This window comes from Papaver somniferum, unplaced genomic scaffold, assembly GCF_003573695.1.
Source record: "Papaver somniferum cultivar HN1 unplaced genomic scaffold, ASM357369v1 unplaced-scaffold_132, whole genome shotgun sequence".
Taxonomy (NCBI): Eukaryota; Viridiplantae; Streptophyta; class Magnoliopsida; order Ranunculales; family Papaveraceae; genus Papaver; species Papaver somniferum.
The window spans coordinates 24,692,996-24,709,268 of NW_020622381.1; the positions used below are offsets into that span (position 1 = coordinate 24,692,996).

General features: G+C 38.1%; 1 protein-coding gene across 1 annotated transcript; it reads right to left on the reverse strand.

Moving 5' to 3' along the window:
* Positions 1-12,649: 12,649 nt before the first annotated feature.
* Positions 12,650-15,467, reverse strand: LOC113332655. The gene is made up of 3 exons (XM_026579178.1): positions 14,524-15,467; positions 13,356-13,790; positions 12,650-12,957 (listed from the first exon to the last, which is right to left on the reverse strand). Exons 1-3 carry the CDS (start codon positions 15,125-15,127, stop codon positions 12,773-12,775), a joined length of 1,224 nt encoding a protein of 407 aa, XP_026434963.1. The 5' UTR covers positions 15,128-15,467; the 3' UTR covers positions 12,650-12,772.
* Between the last annotated feature and the right edge of the window lie 806 nt (positions 15,468-16,273).

Here is a 16,273-nt window from a genome sequence, read left to right on the forward strand (position 1 = left end):
TGTTCCCAGCACCTTGGTCAATATTTTTATTTATTTATTATTTTCTTCCCTATTTTGCATAGGTTCATCGTTTCGTCGTATTCTGAAATACTCGTTCGTGCGGTGACTGTTTGTGTATCGTCGTTGAATACACTTTCACCATTTGAATCGGGGCTTACTTAAAGGTAGCTCAGACGCCCGGTTGTTGATTATTTATTACTAATTGTGGAATTCGGTGGAGGATAATTCACAAAACTGAGTAATAAGATGTTTATTATTAATTCATAAGATCAGCTGAGGAATCGACTACGAATTCAGAATAATAAAGTGAGCATTACCATTCCATGGGATCGTAGATTCGACCATAGAATCAGAGTAATTAAGATTTATCTATTACCATTTATGAGACCAGTTGTGGATTCGATCATGAAAACAGAGTAATGAGATAATATAGTTATTGCTATTCTATGAGATCAAGCCGTGGATTCGATCATAGAATTAGAACAATTGTTTATTGCCATTCCACGAGAATAGTCGTGGATTCGACCATGGAATAAGAGCAATTTTTATTGCCATTCCATGGGACCAGTCGTGGATTCGACCATGGAATAGGAGCAATAATAGATTATTCTGGGAATTCAGTAGTGAATGTCACGGCAAAATTAATCTTAATTAGGAATAATTAACTTTGTGGCTCTATACTAGCAGAGCAAGCTGTCTAGGAGCATTAATTATCCCGATATGAGCTTTTCGGTAAGTCATATCCTTTATATAGTCAGGGTAAACTCGTTGTTTGTTCCTGAAGACGTTATCGCTCTATACTAGCAGAGCAAGATGTCTAGGAGCCGTCCATCTCGTGATACTATATAGAAATAATCATTGAAAGTGTTCAGTATTCATGAGATATGCCGTTGTCCAGTCGTGAGACTACATATCTACATGTACTCTGAGAGAAAGTACTCTCCGTTGAGAATTCGATGAGAGACCCGTGTCTCAATACTCACGTCTGATTGCTGGATCAGAGCTTCGTATAATTATGAGTTTACGATTTTATCCCTTGTCGAAATCCACCATCTACGCCATGTAATTAGGATCGTGAAACCAATGTTCGTTGTTGCTCCAGATTATTGCTCCATCAAGTATTGAAGGACTCCATCTTCCTCAACCAACAACTCATGAGTCCAACGATGAAGATAAAGCTGATGTAAGTATTCTTTTGTATAATAAATCATGATACTTCTTGAATAAAACAATAATGATTGTTGCTGATATATCCAGGAGGAGATTGTCGTGGAAAACCAACATGACCATGTTGTTCATTCGTCTTCGAATGGTGGTGAGAAAGAGAACCTTCAAGAATCGGGACCAAATGAAAGTAATGGTGCTCCCAATGTTGATGCCGACCATATTAATCCTTCGAACAATTTGGAAACCCCTCAAGTAAGTATCCATTTTGTATTCTCTTTATAGAAGTATAATATTGCTGATTTGTGAATGAATGAAAGAATGAGAATCCATACGAACAAATGAAATTTTTTAGTGAAATACGTCATCAGAAAATTTCAGAACTCAGTCTTTTAGTAAAAATGTTGTAGAATCTTCGTCCGATGTCGAAATTTCGCGATCTACCCATGTTATCTCATGCCCAGGAAATTTCCAAGCTTTTTTAAAAACTATTTTTGAGTTTTGAGCACGTTTAGGGGATGAAATCGGCGAAACAGTATACTTCTAGGAGACCTTCAGAAATTTTTCAGCTGGCATGTAGTCCAATGTTTTGGCCACATCTCTTCGCTCGTTTATCCAATTGCTATGATATTTTGATATGTTGTAGGGAAAATCATACGAAGAGAATATTATATAACTAAACCTTAGATTCCTTACCAATTTCTCCCAGTTCGTCGTCTTATACAGGGCAGTGTAAAATCTCTTCAGACGAGCTAGTTGAAAAACGTGTTTTTATGGCTTCATACCATTTGCTCATGTCTTGAACATATAGTAAAGAAATTAGATAGCGTTATTTCACTTACATGCTGGATTTGATGATTTTCTTTTGATTTTCATGCTTGGAGCGTCCTAATCCGGTGTAATCTTCATATTAGGCGTCAAAAGTCGAAGTAGAGAATGACGGAGCCAATGATGATTCAAATCATATGGTGAATCGAGTTGATGATGCTACCATCTATGCACCTCAATTCCATGAAAATGTTTCTACTGAAGTTGTCGAGGAGAATGAAGCTCAAATCATCATCACTTCAGAGGTAGAAGAAACCGGACCCAGAATGGAAGAAACCGCTCCAACAATAGAAGAAACTGTTCCTACAACTGCTGAAGTTGTTCTGATAATTGAGAACCACATACTAGTGCATGAATACCCTAATGCATGGATTGTTTGTGATCCTCCATTCGTTGAGTTACTGCCATATCACATATCAGTTGGTGGATTTAGCGTTCCCATAAGGTATGTTGTTATGTATGAGAAATTGTGGAAAATGTATAGTCACATTGTTGTCTCCAAGGACCCAAAACGTAGTTTCTTCTTGAAAATGCAAGTAGGAACAATCTTGCGTGTCATATATGATATACGAACCATGGATAAAATTAATGTTACTCAAGACGTACTCTTTAATTGGGAGCACAACTTGAAGAAATATGAAGAACTTGGTTTCAACTTGAAGTGGCTTCGTCAGAGGATCAACACCATCAAGGATGCAGTAGAGAACAATATAGCTTTTACCAGTGATGCTGTGGTGGAGAAAATGGCCAGGATCACTGAATTGACGGAAAAGCTGGAGTTGGAAAAAGCAGCCTTGTAAGTCTTGGAGAATGCAGAGAAGCAGAAATCTTAATTTGTCGGCTTCCTTTAGTTTTCCTTACCATAATTTCTTGAACTTTGAACTTCTGAGAGATGTGAGGTTTTATTTTGGTTTTGATTTTTTTATTGGTTTTGAATAAGTGAGTGATTGAGGATTTTCTTTTGGAATTGATAGAGATTTTCTTAAAATAAAAGAACTTTGATAAATTGTTGAATTCAAATACTGGATGCAAGTGTTGCAAACGTTTTGGAGGAATTGAAAATACATGTGAAAGAAAATCCTAAAATGCAAATATTGGGTGTTTCAAGTGTTCGTATTTTGAACATAAAAACAGCCCAGGACACTGAATGTCTCAGGCATAAAAGTCTTTGAGCCAATTCTCATGTATCACTGGTATAATTGTCTTGCTCTTCATGTAAACCAATTTGTAGTATCCTCCAACCACGTACTTAGCAATCATAAAAGGCTCTTCCCAGTTAGAACTCCTTGTGGAATGGAGATTACGTTTGGTTGCCTTGAAAACTAAATCCCATTCATATAATTTGTTAGGCTTGGTTTCTCGTGCGCTGAATATCTTCTGTTGGTTTGGAATTCCTTGTATAGTGGGATTCCCCGTTTGTGGAGATTTCCAATGCTGCGGCACATGTGGACACTCGTGCAAGGGAGAATATTTAGGATATTGATTGTTGTGTTCGGTCATTATTCCAGCAATGACCATATCAATGAGACGCTGAATTAGGAGAGGCTCGGCGTCCAACCACTTGGTGAAATGTTGCTGAGGCGAGACTAACCACTCATAATGTTTGGGGATAGCTTGGTTATGAGTAAAATTGAGTCCCCGGACCAGGGTAGCATATTTGAAAGTTGATAATATGGACGCACGAGAAGGAACAAGACTTGCCTGAGTACGGAATCTTTTAACGAAATCATGTGCGCTCTCTTTAGGTTTTTGTTTAAGTGCTATCAAGGCTTAATCTTTCCCTAGATGTTCGAATGATGGATCTTCCTCTATTTCTTCGGAATCAGAGCTTTCTTCAACAGAGAAATATGCAACTGAAGGTGTTGTAGTTACCTTTCTAGTATGAATCCACGTCCGTCCGAGGATTATGTCATATCCTGGATCTTCTCTGATTATATGAAATTTGGTTTCCGCCCAGGTTGAACCAACTTTCATCTTGAGAAAGATGTAACCAGACGCGTCTCTGGATATTCCTTCGTGATATCTGACTGAGACGGGAGCATGAGTGGCTTCTTGTCGAGTGATGCCTGCAGATCTGAGAGTTTTCAAAAGGATGATATTGACAGCAGTGCCAACATAGACCAATGCTCGCTTGAATTCATTCCCTTTGATATTGACTGTGGTGAGCAGTCCTCAGTCATACATTTCTTTTTCAGTGACCGCGGGCTCAGGGAGCGTTTCTGGAATGGACAGTCGTTTACCGAATACGATATGGTTCAAATCCGCAAACATTTTCATCCTTTGATCCATTCACAGATAAAGCAATTCGCAGACATGCTCGATCAATGATTGAACTGCTTCTTTGACTGGTTGTTCAGAGTGTGTGAAGGTTCTGATTGGGATAGGATTCTTGTGTACTCCTTCAGTCCCCAGTTCTTCTGAATCGGCCTTTTCTTTGAATATGCGTTTCAAAGTTCTGCAATAGCTTGTTGGGTAACTGACATACCTATGAAAGAGACAGTAGCATGGATTTTCTATTTCTTCCTCTGTTGGCTCTCTTCTGACGGGTGGTAGTTTGATCGCACCATCTTGAATCCAGACTTCCAACAGCTCGATCACTCCTTAAATGGGGAAAGGAAATTCTAGTTCTTCCTGGTCATTCTGTTGACGCTGAGCCGGTGGTTGTGCATTCCTGGTCTGGTTGTCCTTCCTTGGTGTTTTTGTAGGATGGGACGTTGGAGGAGCATTCTTATGACGTTGGAGGAGCATTCTTGTGTGTGATTGATCACAAGAGATTCAAGTAGTTGTGTGCAGGTGTTTATTGAAGATCTAAGAATATTTGAAGACAAAGAAGAGATAGAAGATTTCTGACTTGGTTATATAAATATTTGGTATGCACAATACTTGTTTCGGTAAAAGAGGATCCAACTATAATCGATTTATCCTTGTGGTATTTTGATTGAATAGTTTTGTAGATCGGCATCAATACGTTTCCTTGGGATTAAAGGTATTGATTGCAAAATCTTAACGATTACCTTTTGGTGATTGAACATAAGATAGATCTTGGAACCTGACAAAGGAGTTTATGTTAAGATAAACTGAAGAGCCTTTGTCCAACTCATATCACTTGGTTGAAGAGAGTTGATACCAAACAGATTTGTTGTTCCTTTACTGTTTGGAATACGAACCAAAATAATTGGTCCAAGTACGTGACTTGTTTACAGGTCGGAGGCTTGGGAATACAGACGGAACTAGGTGAACTATATGTTTAGATGCTTGGTCTCAACTATAAGAAGTTGGTTTATTTTGTATAGCGGCTTAATCCTGAGAATATTCAATTCTGGATAAGGTCCCGGGGTTTTCTGCATTTGCGGTTTTCCTCGTTAACAAAATCTTGTTGTGTCATTTGCTTTAAATTTCCCTATTATAATTGTTTTATTATAATTAAAGTAAATTACACAAATGTTAATTCCTATTTACTTGATAAGAAATCCTATTGTGTTTGGTTAAGTCCGAATCTTTGTATCAAGTAAACATACTTCGTTGTTGTATTGTCTCGATCTCGTATCCATAGACAATCACACGAAGTGTGAACCGATTTGTTTTATTGTCTCGACTCATTCCATAGACAATCACTTTAAGAGAAAGGACTTATAGGAAGGAAAAGTTTTAGCTTGAGGTATATTTGGGTGCCCTCGCCTTTTCAGTCATAATACCAGATGTATGCTCGGCCTATCAGAGATTTAGATAATTCCTTCAGACGGATAACATAGTTGTGTTCGTGCTCTCCTAGTGCCTCCAGGAATAGAGAGACGTGTTCTCGAGCGTTCCCTGTTTCTTTGTACAGTGTGAACGTTGGGGAAGTGTAGTCCTTCGGGAGAGGAGTTCTTTGTGTAGCAGCAGGATATGGAGGTTGATGACGATGAAAAAATGGTGTTTTGTCTTTTACTCGATCCTCCATGAAGCGTTCCAGGTCCACACGGGTGATGGAGCCTGCAGGTTCCTTCGTTGGTGGGTTATCCGCAACCTTGTGGACTTCATCATCGTCATACTACATGGATTGGAGTGACCTCAGGATCAGCAGTCGTCTCTTTGGCCTTTACCTTCTCCTGAGTTTTCTCTGACATCTTTTCAGTGAGAGTTTTGAGATAATTGCATAGCTCTTTCTGTGTTGCATCCATGTCAATCTGATTTTTGGCGAGAGTCTCTTGCACCTTCATAAGATCATCTATGGTAGGCGGATTTTCTCTTATTTCTTCGGGAGAGCGGCCGAACAGGGGATGGTCTCCAATATTGGTTTGAGGAGGAGTGGTATCACCAGTACCGATGTTGGAAGCAGGGGTAGTTTCTGGAGTACCGCCGTTGTTGCTAGTGTTATCGTTGTTTGTGTTAGGATTTGTAACTGAACCTGACCTAAGATCAACCATTTTGTGAAAGTTGAGATTGCAACCGAGAGATTAATCTCCCAGTGTGGTCGCCAATCTGTAGATGGGGAAAAACGATTTGCTGGTTTTTTAGGAAAGTGAAGAGATGAGGGTTCGGACGAGACTCCTCAACCGAGCAAAATGCTTAACCTCACACAGATGCACTGCACGGGAGTTATTTGAGTTCGAGAGATCAATCTGTAGGACCCCGACCTAAACCAAGTCAATGGACGTTCAAGAGTCAATTCGATCACAAAGAGGGAGATGGGTTGATCTGTAGGAGGGAAACTGAGAATTGTGGGATCAATGATGATCAAGGATTGTGGATGTGTTGAAGGTTTCTGCAAGTATGTGAACTGTGTAAATAAGTTTTGATCGAGGCAATTGTTCTGTACAGAAGAATGTTGTTCTCATTCATTGATTTTATACTTATTTATATTGTCAGAATAGTGAACACATTGATCCCAGTAAGTGTGATGGTTTCTTGAGTGAAAGAGTGGGAAAGTAGGATATCGTGGCAAAATCAGTTCCATGTCGTGTGGATACTTGGTTGATCGTCCAACCACTACTTTGGTAACTCCCTCAACCGCTTGCACGACTTACTCACATTTCTCATTGTGGATGAACACACATGCTGTAGGCCGCGAGACCAAAACCCTAATTGATATCCCCCATGTGACGTGATTGATATCTCACGAACGTGGAGTCTGCAAAGAAGACGTGTATTTGATTAGTCAGTCGTTGACTTTATTAGACAGTGAGTCTAAGTTTTGTTGAATTGAGCATGATTAACGAATGCTCGGTGATTCATGGATTGAGAAAATATTGTAAATTCGATGAATTGTTGAATATTTAGTTGAATTAATATTCAACAGAATATTGATAGTTAGATGCATTTGAGTGAGTATTGCTCATTCGAAAAAATACTAAATATTGATAGTTGGATCAATTTTCGAGCAACTGAGCAAGTATTGCTCAATTCGACAAATTACTGAATATTGATAGTTGGATCAATATTCGATCAACTGAGCAAGTATTGCTCAATTCGATAAATTACTGAATATTGATAGTTGGATCAATATTCAGCAACTGAGCAAGTATTGCTCAATTCGATAAATTACTGAATATTGATAGTTGGATCAGTATTCGAGCAATTGAGCAAGTATTGCTCATTCGATGAATTATCGGTAACGTGACCCAATAAAATATTAATCAAAATATTGGTAGCCTACCAAATATTATATAATTAATCCAGATGTTGATTGTTGGGTGAGCATAAATTTATTAGTGTTTGAAATTTCTCAAATAATGATTTGCAGAGCATTTGTTCGAAACCCTGATTTTGATCAATTGTTCATCAATTGATGATTTATTGAAAATAGGCCACTGAGTGAAGGAGTGACCTGCTACATGGGATGAAGGACGACCATGTAGCACCCAAGTGCTCGAGTGAGCGTGCACTAAAGTCCTTGGTTGACTGGTTGGTGATTGGTGAAAGGATGATTAAATGCTGGTTTAAAACCTAATAGTGCTCGTCTGAGCATTAGGTGATAAAACCTAATTATAGAGAAGCGAGGGACCGGCAAAGGGAGCATAGAACCGTCCCTTGGTGGTGTGGGACCAGCTGACGGTCGATTGAGCAAATTCCAAGTTGGTTGGAAAGAGTTTGGACCCAATATGAGCAATTGAGCAAATTAGGTCAGAATTATAAAGATGTGTGGGACCGGCTCCTTGCAAGCCTTAGGGCCGACCTTGGTCGGTCAAGGAAGCATGCCCGTGTCACCATAATGTCCGTGTCTCAGTGCTGGGAGTTTTGGTATTTTCTGGTGTGCGTTTGAGCAATTTTTGGGGTTTTCAGAAAAGTTTGATCTTTGACTAAAATTCTTGATCTTTGCTCGAATGAGCAAGTAGAGCTTTGCTCGTTTGATCAATATTTTGAGGATATTAAAATAATAATATTTAATATTTTACGTGAATAGCCTAGTCGGTCATGTGACCATTTGACTTTTTGGCTTTTTCATGGTTTGAGCAATATTTGAGAAAATATGAAGAAATCAAGGTTTTTGCTCAAACGGATGAGTTTCATGAGATGAGGGAAATAATAATTATGAAAACAAGGGATTACAAAGTGTGGGACCGGCCATGACTAGGGAATGAACGGCCGGCTAGGTATCCCGGGTCCCGTGACACTTTCCCTTATTATTAATTTTTCATCTTTTAGGAAAATATGGAGAAACCGTGAGTTTTGCTCAAACAAGGAAAGTTGCTTGAATGAAGGAGTTCTCATGAGATCATGAAAATAATAAAATAAAAAAATAAATAAAGGAAGAAGCGTGGGGGACCGGGTCTATTTTATTTTTTATTATTATTTTCTCTCTCCTATTTTGTGTACTGGCTTGAATCGCGTCATTTGTAGGTGGTATACACTAGATGTTCAAATTCTTAAAAGACATCAGTGTGCTTGAAAATGCACAGACATGACCACATATTTGTTCATTTTTATACTTCAATAGACTTTCTATTCCCTCTAGCTGCCTTGGGAATTCTTGTGGCCAATTTTTTTCTCCTATGGGACCTATAAACCAACAGTCAAAGATGGCCGGCATCATCTCTTAGCCCGTGGTGTTTCATGTGAAGCCCATGTTGGCTTGCCTGTAGTTGCTTAGGTCGGTCTTCCTGGCTTAGCCGTGTTTGACATTTGCTTTATCATAATGGATTGGGCACTTAATTCAGAGCTCCAAAGATTCCATTCTGATGTTGGTGGGTAACAAAAAACCAAATATAAGCTCTTTGATTTGATTTGATTATGTCGGCATTCATTTATCTAAAGAATGTGTATTTGATTTGGCCATTGAAAGAAAATGAAAAGAATTTTATGTTGCTTCTTTTTTTTCCGTTCAAAAAACGGAGAAAAAGAAAAGAAAAGAAAAGAAAAGAAAAGAAAAGAAAATGAAATGAAATAATATAGAATCTTATCTCTCGTTTGTCTATATTTTTGAATGCTCGTTCGTGCATTTGGGTGCTCGTTCATGCATCATCGTTGAGTACACTTGCACCATTTTCTTGGGGCTTACTCGGTGATAGTCCAGACGCCCGATTGTTGAGTAATTATTACTAATTCATGAAATTCAGCGGAGAACGATTCATGAAACGGAGTAATAATTATGAATTGTGCATCTATTACTAATCCATAAATCCAGTCGGGGAATTCAGGGAACGGAGTAATGAGATATAAGAGATTATTTTCTAGGAATTCAGTGGATGAATGTCATGATAGAATTAATCTATTTGCAGAATCGATATATGAGATAATTGAAGCATCATATTCGTTCTGAAGGGTGCATAGTCAGGGAACAACGTGCAGCGTCGACGTCCTGAAGGCGTTAAGCCCTGTAATAAACAATTATGTCTAGAGAGCCGCCTGAATCTATACACGGTCTCTCTACATAGTCAGGGAACAATGTGCAACGTCGACGTCCTGAAGGCGTTAATCCCTCTAACAAACAATTATGTCTAGAGAACCGCTCAATTGTTATTCTATGTAGAGGTGGGTCTCTCTCTGTAGTCAGGAACAACGTGCAGCGTCGACGTCTTGAAGGTTTTAAGCTTCTAACAAACAATTATGTCTAGAGAACCTCCCAATTATTTGACTCTACATAGAGGTCATGATGAAATGCGCAACATCGAACGCTCATCCGGGGAGGCCTTTCGAGAAACATATTCATCATGGCTCTGAGAGGAACACTCACTCAGTCAGAGATCGTGAAAAGGTTCACGGATCATAAAATATGAATCCTCACATGCGTTCCTGAAGCCCGGTCAGAAACATGCAGTATCATGATTTTACGATTTTGACCTTTGTCGAAAATCCACCATCAACACCAGCAAAACTTGGTAAAATCATCAATGATATTAACATAATATTTGAATCCATTAACTGAAACAACGGGTGCAGGACCCCATACATCCATGTGTAACAGTTGTAGCGGTGCAGTAGTAGATGACATTGACATATAGAAAGGTTTCTTATGACTTCTACATACTTGACACTCAGTACAAGTAAGAGTTTTATATGGAAAGTTTAAAATCCTAGCTAGCCTACTAAGAGATTGGAAAGATTGATGAGTTAATCTCCTATGCCATGTTGTTGAAGAAGCTTTATTGCAAGAAAAAGTTGTAGTTGTCAGTGGAGATGTAATGTTCCCATGTAGAGGGTAAAGCCCATTCTCACTAAGACCTTGAAAGAGGATATATCCTGAGTTCACATCCTTAACAGAAAAATCTTTTGAAGTAAATGTCACAGAACAATTGTTGTCTCTAGTAAACTTATGAACTGAAATCAAGTTTTGAGAAGCTATAGGAACATGAAGAATATTCTTTAAAGGTAAATTTTTGATTTGGTACTGAAACAATAGAAGTGCCAGTTTTGTTTATTCTCATACCTTCACCATTAGTTGTGGTTATAGTGTCATTGCTTCTAAAAATAGAAGTTGAAGCAATGTTTGAAGCATATGCAGTTAAATGATGTGTTGCACTAGAAACTATATACCAAGGATTCTGACCCATAACATTTGCTGAGGCAAGCATAGATTGTAGATTACTTGAAGGATTTCTTCCTTGATAAGAAAAGTTAATTATATTCCAACACTCATCAGCAGCATGTCCATATTCCTGACAAATCTGACATGTTGGTCTCTCACCAGAAGAAATTGAATTGAAAGAAGAAGGTCTAGCCATAGAAGTAGGATAAGAAATATTTGATGGTGGAGAAGGAAGTATACCAGTACCTCTACCAAAACCTCTACCAGGATTTGTACCACGACCTCCTCTAGAAAAACCCCTTGAATTGCATCTGCCATTGTTATTACTAGAAGCATAAAAAACTCTATTTGTGGACTCAGCTGATGAACTAACAATCTTAATATTGATAACTAACTCTTCACTGAGTAGTAAATTGTGTAATTATAGACCTGTAACAGGTGGATTTCTAATCCTCACAGATGTAGCAAAAGAACTAAAATCAACATTCAATCCACCCAGGTAACAACAACAATTTGATCATCAGAAATAATAGATCCATCAACAGCTAATTAATCAATAATGATCTTGATTTCATTACCATATGCAGAAGCAAATGAATTTCCTTTCTTTACATTCATCTACTTGGTGTGTAATTGAATAGCATGAGTAGAAGAAATTCTAGCAAAACGATCAGATATAGCTTTCCATAACTCGAAAGAATAAGAAGTTGCACAAGCAAAGTATGAGATGACACTGTCATAGATTGTTGAGTGTATCCACATCATGATAGTTGAATCTTCATCCATCCAATCAGTATATAATGGATTTTCAATTCCATTATTAGCGTTTGCACGAGTTGTATATTGAATTGGGCATTCACAAAATCCATCAAGATACTTCATGATCTTGAATTTACGAATAACAGGAAGCATCAAAGCTTTCCAGATGAGAAAATTATCATCCTTGAGTTTTAATTGGACAATACTAGTGAGTTGTTTGATTGGAATTTTAGAAATTGAGTGGGTTAACTAAACAATCTTACTAGGGTTAGCATAACAGACTATACATGCATCTAGTTGATCACCAACTTGAATGTTATGAACAGTAGACAAACAAGATAAATCCATATCATGATCTACTAAATCATTACGTTTAAGATTTAATAACTCACCATTAAGCTCTGACGAATCATCTGGTCGACTTGAATTTCTTCTTCCTTAGAAACATGATTTACTTCGTCTGTTTGAGAAGTAGTCTTCATCTCTTCCTCACCAATTGATGTCGCGAGAATCATATAGTAATGTTTTTAGTTGAAGATGAATCCTCTTGAGTCGATGATGAAATCTGCTTTATAGCCATGTGTAATCTTACCGATAATTTTAGCAATAACAATCTCCAATTCTTCGAGATCCTTCATTATTTGTTTTTTATCTTTTCTGGTAAGTTTTCACATTGTTTTAAAAAGAATAGAAATTAGGTTTTTTTTTTTTTTTCTTTTTTAACTTTGGGGTTTGAGTTGCGGATGCGATGCCTAGGATCAAATTTTAGATGAAAAACCAAAACTCTTGGCTCGAATTTTAGATGAGAACCTAAAACTCTTGGCTCTGACACCAACTAATATAGAACGATAAGAAAGAAGAATGATAAGAAAGAAGAATGCATTACGGAGATTGCTGGGATGTGAAGGAAGAAAGAGATGCGAAATAGACGAAATTAATCAAAGAGAAAGAAAAGATAAAAGAGAATTCGTGTTAAACGAATAACAAGATTGATAAATAATATGATTGATAAAAGATTGTATCCTAGAGACAAACCCTATGCCTGTTTATATAGGCTTCTACATAAAACAAAGCGATTCACAACTTTGTTGCTTTGGGAATCTCAGTACTCTGTGAAGAACTGCTTGGCAACACTCCTTTTGAAGTCGGCTGATAATAAGACCATGCCAGCGCTGCAGAGCCAAGTGCAATGGTGACACCAATTGAACTCCAAATCCACCTTTGCCTTCTTTTCCTTCTTTGTCTGTCATGACGCGCCATCTCTGCAAATGGGATCGAAGAAACATCAAAAATAGCTAAAGGATGGTGGGGCATAATATACAAAACTTCAAGATCATTAGGTAAAAAAGGACGACCGCAACAGTTTACAGGGGAATTCATCTTACTGCAGCAGTCAACATAATTGTAAATGCAGAAGGTACGGCCATGGTATGAGTTTAGGTGCATCTATACCAAGTTTGTGTAAACATGAAACTTGGGGTATATAATGGCCAACAGATGGGAGCATATATGTGGCTTAGGCATTTATTCACAACAGAAAAAGAACACTACATATTTTAGGAAAATCTAGCAAATCAAAGAAGAAAAAAAGAACAAAAAAAAACAATGGCAAATAAAAAGGATAAGATTAACAGTGTACTGAAATTCAGCATTAACTTACCCATAGCTTCTTGGTTCCTGTTAGACATCTCAGAGTTCATCGTTTCATAGTAATGTAGTCGGTCTATCAACCGAGCAATCTCAAAGTTCTTTGACTCGACCAAAGACTCCATCTCCTTCTCGACTTCTGCCTTGGCAACCCCCCTACCAACGGCATCAGCCACAAACCTTGCAACAGAAACTTGGTGACACACGTCTTCAGCAATATCACTTTTTGGCCCTCCATCTTCCACTACAATAGCTGACGCAGACGGAAGAATTACACCTAAAGCAGATAGCTTTTCTCTGAGGCTTTCCCACTGCCTTTCCATGCTATTGAAAGCATCCTCCGCTGGCTTTCGCCTCTCTATCTCCATCAACAAATTCACTCTGATTTCACGCACCTCAGAATCTAAATCACGCATGGAAGACTGTAGGCTACCCGCACTAGAAAGTTCTGCAGGAAGTAGGTAACACAAGTCAGCCTTCCCACATTGTACATCCAATGATTGCAAGCAAAAAAATATCAAGTTATCCAACTTATATGGTGCATTCAACTCAAAAAACTAAAAAGGATCAGCGAAAGCACTATACAATATTTCCTGGAAACTTCTAGTTCAAATAAACTTGGTGCAAGCATTACACAATCAATAAGTTTAGGCTCAATAACATGCTAAGCGGAAGATACTTGTTTAATGTTTAAAGCATTTACCCTAACCATTAAAAATTGCACCGCGTTCAAATCTTAGCTGCTAATATGAAGCACAAACACCAATTGTTGTCTTAGTTATCAGTATAGTGAGACACCATTCGCGAATCACAGCTTTCTCAGATTATATCATCCAAAAGAGCGATGGGTCAAACAGGTTTGGTACTCCCCATAAAAGTGAAAATAGAACTATAACAGTAGCCATCTACTTCAATCAAATAAACCAATATACGCTTTTCATGAGAATTACCCAGCGCCATTATGTGACCGACCTCATCTTTCAGCTAATCTAACTGTATTCAAACCCGAAGCAACTCATATTACTCAAGATTGTCAAATAGAAGAACATGTTCCGTAGAATAAACCAGCAAGCATATCAGGTAAAGCTACCACAAAATTTCTTGATGAACTAGTCCATAGTCCATAATAAAATTAATTCTATAAAAGAACCAAAAAGTTGAGTAACCAGAAATCATGTTACCTTCACAAGCATCATAGTATTCGGCCGTCGTTGTAGACATCTTAAAAGAACGCTCACCCCAAGCATTCTCTTCAGCTTCAGTATTACTGGTATAACTCATTGATTCTTGAGGATCAAAGAAATCATCACTTACAATTTCCTTGTCCAATTCATTACAATTTTCCCTATTTACATCATTCCAGCTACTCTTTCTTTCACCACTAACATCATTTTCTTCACCCGATTCATCATTCAGATTACTGGTTTTCCCACCAATCTCATCAACTTTCTCGGATATATCTGTAAGCTTATTAGTAATTTCCAATACAGAAACATCTCCAAGAGAATGTGTAGCCTGCAGCAAACCAGACCTCCTATCTTCAATCTTGTCCTCTACTGCTCGCTCTAACACCTCACTTTGAGAATGACTTTTTTGTAAATTTACTCCTCGACGTTTATGGTTAACAACATACGGCGAAGGAAGTAAAGAAAATGGTGATTCAGGTAATGACGAAGTGGTTTCTGGGGTTTTATACAGAGATGGTGAAACCTGTGATTTCAATTTTGATTTTGCAGCTCCTGATTCTAAAAATCTATCTAATGTTACCGCTGAAAAAGTAGACATCGTATATAAACCCTCAAATCCTTTCACGTATTCAATAAGCTTCGACAAGAAACCCTAAATTAGACTAGAAAAAATTGAAGAAAAATTACAACAAGATTATAGATATTGTTTCAGGTTCATACCTAACAAACAGAACATCAGGTTGAAGACAGACAGATAAAATACAACGATAGTTTCTTGTGGGATGGGCTTAAATAGGAACCTTGAATCTTTGAGGATTGGAGAAGAAGATAACAAAGTTTGTTGATTAATTCATCATGTTTTTTGGATTGTCTGAATTAAGCGGCGTTTTCTATCTTTAAAAACCGCCATTAGTTCGAATCAGTCTATTATACCCTTATATCGCTTTGGTATTTGGTCACTATTATAAGTAAAGGCCAATGTTGCAAAGCATATGTGTTTGGTGATTTACTAAGTCATATAAACTATAAAGGCTATTTTTAGGTAGAAATTGGTTTAGCTGCTAACTAGATTTGTGCACGTGCTACACACGGGACATTTTTTTCTCTTAATTTGGTGTGTATGGTGCTTCGCCTTGCCTCGTCTCGGCGCATTTTTGATTTAGTGAGCGCGGCGCTTTGCCCCGCACCGTGGCGGTGGATTTTTGATTTGGCCTGGCGGTGCATTTTATATTTGGTGAGCGCGGGCTTCGTCCCGCTCCTGACGATGCATTTTTTATTTGGTGAGCACGGGGATTCGCCCCGCCCCGTGACGGTGCATTTCTGGTCTGATGTGCACGAAGCTTCGCCGCGCCCCGTGACGATGTATTTTTGATTTGGTGCGGTAGAGCAAATACATTAAATAGGTGAAGAATATGTGTATATTTTATTTACTTTTTCCTTTTATTTTCGCGGAAAAAATATGAATTTTTGTCCCTTTATATATTAATTTGGAAAAAAGAATCCAAATATGGTAGTGTTGATGGTGGTTTTTAGCTTAGGGTTAAATTCGTAAAACCGCCCATCTGACATGACGTCACTACGACCACTAGCGCATTTATTGGATCCTTTAATATGTCTGTGAGAAAATTACCAGGGTACATTTTTTTAATGCTAATTAGGGTTTCGATAGGCCAAAACCCTAATTCTCACACCATCGTGCCAATGGCAAACCATGCCAGTCACGTCTCCGCGCCAAGGCATGCCA